The sequence below is a fragment of the Oncorhynchus mykiss genome, chromosome 10 (assembly GCF_057628025.1).
Source record: "Oncorhynchus mykiss isolate SJ-2025 chromosome 10, ASM5762802v1, whole genome shotgun sequence".
NCBI classification, from domain to species: domain Eukaryota; kingdom Metazoa; phylum Chordata; class Actinopteri; order Salmoniformes; family Salmonidae; genus Oncorhynchus; species Oncorhynchus mykiss.
In genome coordinates this window covers 40,790,227-40,796,226 of record NC_143031.1, presented here as the reverse complement: position 1 = coordinate 40,796,226, position 6,000 = coordinate 40,790,227, and the positions used below count along the sequence as shown (strand labels likewise).

General features: G+C 43.3%; 1 protein-coding gene across 21 annotated transcripts in view; it reads left to right on the top strand.

Moving 5' to 3' along the window:
- The first annotated feature begins 550 nt into the window (after positions 1 to 550).
- Positions 551 to 6,000, top strand: part of LOC110533878 (acetyl-CoA carboxylase) — a 57,581-nt gene continuing 52,131 nt past the window's right edge. For 12 of the 21 annotated variants that reach the window (XM_090186651.1, XM_090186645.1, XM_090186648.1 and 9 more), the window contains exons 1-2: positions 572 to 799; positions 1,794 to 2,067. In XM_090186651.1, coding sequence (XP_090042777.1) covers positions 1,829 to 2,067 — 239 coding nt within the window. In that variant the 5' untranslated portion in view covers positions 572 to 799; positions 1,794 to 1,828. Of the gene's footprint in view, positions 800 to 1,390; positions 2,068 to 6,000 lie in introns of those variants that run through there. The other 9 variants (XM_090186653.1, XM_090186647.1, XM_090186649.1 and 6 more) reach the window with 2 other exon arrangements.

Sequence of the window (6,000 nt, the reverse complement as noted above, 5' to 3'; positions counted from 1 at the left end):
ATAGCTGCTCATTAGGTGCAACAACAACAGTTTTTAATCATTGGAGGACAACTACTGAGATAATGAGAGTCTATTTAACAAAAATAATCCACCCTACATTAGAGCTTGATTTGTTATTTTAAAGGGAAAAGAAACACATATTGCCTGTTGTTCTGAAGTAAAAGTAAAAGTTGTTCAAAATATATATCGTAAAGTAAAGTACAGATAACCCCAAAAAACTACTTAAGTAGTAGTTTAAAGTATTTTTTACTTCAGTACTTTATGCCACTGCTAAATGGTGTGTATGTTGTTATGCAATGTCTTGTACTTGGTATGGTTCCTGGTGTACATCATACCCTGTGTTTTTTCTTTTCTTTTTGTTAAATCAGAAAAGTCTGGAAACTACTGTATGATCAGAAATGACTCTGCCAGCCTGCCAGGGAGGATAGGTTTGTACAGATCAGGCCATACTGGACCAAACACGTGGGATGGTAGAAATGTTTTCTTATTGGGCACACCTCCTCCCAGTCAATTCCAGTTTTGGCTCTTTCTGCCCGCCTTGGATATTTTCGGGCAATCCGATTGGCCCGCTACTGCAACGCAGCCAAGGTCAGAGGTGAATGGCCAAACGTAACCCATCTTCGCATCATACCACTCCCTACTGTCAAATGCGCCTTTTGTAGTCACATTAGCTCATCATAATGTGTTTTTTGTCATCACCGGTTGGAAAGACATGTCTGAAACCAACGTGAATTAAATAAGTCACCACCAATCCTTTGGGATCAACGACTCAGGATTGCTTGTCGGTTTATTTCTCACGGTGAGTACTGAGTCTTAACCGTTAGCTTGCTATCATAGCTAGGTGATGAGCTAATTAACTACACTGACTGTATGTTACAGTAACGTTAGCAGACCGGTATCTTGCTAGCTAGCTGCCCGACACCTCGCATGCTGTTGTAATAACTTAGCCAACGTTAACAAGATACCGGTCTGTCTTTCTAGCTAACTACCTAGATAGCCAGAAACTACTTGTGAAACCTCCCTGCTCATTCACATCGACTAGTGTTGTATTGAGACTAACGAGTGTTTTTTGATTTATATGATTATGGTTAGCCATAACGCGACACAACACTACTAGTATGATTTGATGTAACTTGCCTGTTCGACATATTCGACATTAGATTCCCATCCATAAGATAAACCAGTTTTGGACCAGGGTGCGGGGCGACATTTGTTTCCTATCATTATCATTAGAGCCTATCATTATCATGTGGGGTACGTCTATGTTCAGTGCTGTTCTCTTACGTTATGTCTGCATTGTTGGGCTTGTTTTTCAGGTCCAGCAAGCAGCTAAAACTAATGCTGGCAAGGTGTGTCTGTCTTGTTCTGGTTTCTCTGCTCGTGCACAGTTGTAGTTTAAGAAAAGTATACCCTCGCAAAGACTAGCAAACATCGATGCAGACCATGCCTTTCAAACCAGTGGTTTTGGATTGGAGTTTGTTGTAACTGTATGTGTGTGTATGCATAAATAAACAAATATATATTACAGACACAGTAAGCATTTTATTTAAGGAGGATGGGGAGGTAATGCCCTCTGTACCATTCTTTTGCAATGTCTTGCAATATGAATGCAGGGTCAACATCATTTTTGTGCAACTCCTCTCACTGATGCAATCTGACAAACAGCAGCCAATGCCAGAACGGCCTGGTGTCATCACGCTGTGGCCCTGACTTACTTGAGGACTCGGCTCTATCTCCAGCTTTATAAATACTTGTGGTTTTGACTCTCCTCATCCACTCCTTTCCCTCCACAGTGTTCGCAGCCTGCAAACGTGGTGACGGTCCAGCTATGGCACAGCAGGACGCGCCTGCCAATAAGGCTGCTGCCCCGAACCTTGCTGCGCTGCACTCCAACTTCATCATCGGCTCTGTGTCGGAGGAGAACTCTGAGGATGAGATCCTGGGAAAGCCAGACCTGACGCTGGGACTGGAGGAGAAGGAGCGCTCCATATCCCCCACTTCTAGCCTCAGCTCAGAGAACAGCACCTATGAGATGGGCTTCGACCACATCGACGGCCCCCACATGAGGTCAGAACCTGGGCTTTTCTCTCTGGTTTGTGTTCCCTGAGCCTCTGTTTGTGTTGTATATCCAGGCATGGCAACCACAGAGAGGTGTTTAATCATAGCATCTATACTGAGGTTACCAGTATCTCAATGCATTATACAAAATGGTACTGCACAGTTTTTATTGACTAATCAATCTGGCTCCAGTTGTATGGGATGGAGAAACCTCCAATACAGATATCAGACGAGTCTGGAGGGGAGTATTCTGGAATGGCAGCAGCAGGAGAACACTGGGTTCAGTGATCTCCCCCTGGCGGGCCTCCCTCGCTTCTCTGCTGTGGGTGGTGTGTGTGAAAAACGTGGCCAGGCCAGCTTCACACTATGCCTGCTTGCTATAGAGGAGCTGTGTGTTCTGGATGGACTGCCCTCCCTGCTGCTGTCCCATTGCCAACAACCTCAGCTCTGAGCCCTGAGCTCTCCCCTGGAGCCTGTCCTCACCAGCTCTCCTTTGTATTCGGTGGCTCTTTTTACAGCCACTGGGACGAGGCTCTAAAGAATGGACACTGTGAATGCAGATGTGTGGCGATACATAAGACTTGATTTGTATGAATAACTGGCAGATATGGTGCTGGCCAGAAGAATATGTCAACATTTGTACACATACAGTAGGCTCAGGCTATTCATTTAGAATGGTGTTCAGATTTGTTTCTCAGTCTTTCTTGTTTGCGAACTCGGTGTTTCGTGTGTAGACTATTCTAGTGAGTTTTGGTTCAACTATATGCCTGCCACAGGTCTGGGCTGTTGTTGGAATTGAATAGTTGTAACAGACTGACGTGAGAGTCAGGCCTACTACAGTCAGTCTAGCAGTAGGGCTTTAGTGTTGTGGTGGGCCAGGACACTGACAAAGAAGTATTCCACTCACGCTGCTGTTCACCTGTCAGCTACGTCTTTCCACACACACTTTCCAAAGCCATGATTGGAAAATAGCTGTGTACAGTACACACTCTTCTATTCGCTTATCATTCAGTGGCATGATAGAAAAAACTTGATATCTGAATCACATTCCAATAGTTGAGTATAACCAAACATCATGCTCAGGTATTTACCTCCAGTCTATATGGGATTGTCTGAGGTTGCAGGCTGTTACGATGTGCCTTTCTGGCAGAGATAGAGGGGAAGGTTTTTCTTGATCCTCTTTTAGCACCTCACGTTTTAAGTGATTAGTTTCACAGCTCTCTACAGCTGACCTGTCCTGTGTGCTTGAGTATGTGATGGGGAGTGTGAGGGTTGATGATGAAACCGGAATTACTGGCAGAGGCAGAGCCCACAGCTCTCTCCCATAGGACAAGGGGGAGCTCAGATGATGGGAAGTGCTGTTCTCTGGGAGCTTCATTCTCTGGGGCTTCATTCAGAGGCTTCTGTCTGTGTCTCTGTAGCATGCCATCTTGATGCTACAGTGCAGTGTCAGGCCACAGCAGCCGTCCGAACACACACTGAGGGGCTCTGTCCCTGACACACCCTTCTGGGTGACTGGATCCATCCTCTCACTGGCTCTCTCTGAGGGTGGGACCTAGTTTAGGTGCCCTATTTTTTGTGTTAGGTTGCTCCTACCCAACATTTTCCAGGTATTGGCTTGTCTTGTGTTACTAAACGTATCCAAAGTATTTTCAGATTTCTTTATCAACGAATGCAGCAACAATGAGTGTAAATGCACATAAAATCAACAGTGTAATATTTGGATTCTGTCTTGTCAGGAGAACTTTGGTCTAATCATTTTGCCATTATCCAGGCTGTATCACAACCGGCTGTGATTGGGAGTCCCATAGGGTGGCGCACAATTGGCCCAGCGTCGCCCGGGTTAGGGTTTGGACGGGGTAGGCAGTCCATTGTAAATAAGAATTTGTTCTCAACTGACTTGCCTAGTTAAATAAAGGTTAAATAAAAAATGTATACAATTATCTCAACTGTTCCCTTTCAATTGCTACTGTGGTTTTTATATTTCCTCTGTAAGAAACATTTAAATGTAGCCCTATCCATTTAGGCCAATTCCCAGGAGTGTGAAGGGTCAAAGACAGCTGAAAGCTCAGTCAGCCTACAAGGTCGACAAAGATCTCGTTTGGTGTTTTTCCTGGCCAAGGAAGGCTTACGCTTGGTGTAAAAAGACGCTGCCACAGCGCTCCACGCACTTGCTGATGGCACGGCTGGTGTACCATCTCTGATGGATCACAGTGACTGTTTCACCAGCGCTGGTCTTGAGTAGAGGTCGACCGACTATGATTTTTCAATGCCGATACCGATTATTGGAGGACCAAAAGAGCCGTTGCCGATTAATCGGCCGATTAAATTTTATTTGTAATAATGACAATTACAACAATACTGAATGAACACTTACTTATTTTAACTTAATATAATACATCAATTTAGCCTCAAATAAATAATGAAAAATTTTCAATTTGGTTTAAATAATGAAAAAACAAAGTGTTGGAGAAAGTAAAAGTGCAATATGTGCTATGTAAGAAAGCTAACGTTTAAGTTCCTTGCTCAGAACATGAGAACATATGAAAGTTGGTGGTTCCTTTTAACATGAGACTTCAATATTCCAAGGTAAGAGGTTTTAGGTTGTAGTTAATATAGTATTTATAGGACTATTTCCCTCTATACCATTTGTATTTCATATACCTTTGACTATTGGATGTTCTTAAAGGCACTATAGTAGTGCCAGTGTAACAGTATAGCTTCCGTCCCTTTCCTCCCCCCTACCTGGGCTCGAACCAGGAACACATCGACAACAGCCACACTCAAAGCATCGTTACCCATCGCTCCACATAAGCCGCGGCCCTTGCAGAGCAAGGGGAATAAACACTCCAAGTCTCAGAGCGAGTTACGTTTGAAACGCTATTAGCGCACACCCAGCTAACTAGCTAGCCATTTCACATCGGTTACACCAGCCATTAGGCTGATAAGCTTGAAGTTATAAACAGCGCCGTGCTTGCGAAGAGCTGGTGGAAAAACGCACGAAAGTGCTGTTTGAATGAATGATTATGAGCCTGCTGCTGCTCAGTCAGACCGCTCTATCAAATCAGACTTAATTATAACATAATAACACACAGAAATACGAGCCTTTGTTCATTAATATGGTCGAATCCGGAAACTATCATTTTGAAAAATATACATATATATTTCAGTGAAATACAGAACCGTTCGTATCTAACGGGTGGCATCCCTAAGTCTAAATATTCTTGTTACATTGCACAACCTTCAATGTTATGTCATAATTACATACAATTCTGGCAAATTAGTTCGCAATGAGCCAGGCTGCCCAAACTGTTGCATATACCCTGACTCTGCGTGCAATGAACGCAAGAGAAATGACACAATTTCACCTGGTTAATATTGCCTGCTAACCTGGATTAGTAGTTATAACTAGTGATTATGATTGATTGATTATTTTTTATAAGATAAGGTTAATGCTAGCTAGGAACTTACCTTGGCTTCTACTGCATTCGCGTAACAGGCGGGCTCCTCGTGGAGTGCAATGGTTAGAGCTTTGGACTAGTTAACTATAAGAGTGCAAGATTGGATCCGCTGAGCTGACAAGGTGAAAATCTGTCGTTCTGCCCCGAACAAGGCAGTTAACCCACCGTTCCTAGGCCGTCATTGAAAATAAGAATGTGTTCTTAACTGACTTGCCTAGTTAAATAAAGGTATATATAAAAAATTAAAAACGGAAATCAACGCCCAAAAATACAGATTTGTTATGAAAACTTGAAATCGGCCCAAATTAATCGGCCATTCCGATTAATCGGTCAACCTCTAGTCTTGAGCAACGTGTGCGCTCTGCTTACACTACGTGTCAAGTGTAGTTTGGGCCGTTAACCTTATGCTTGTTGTGTATGTTGACTGTAGCATGAACTTTCACGTCTTCTTATTATAGAAGTTATTATGGATGAATGTAAA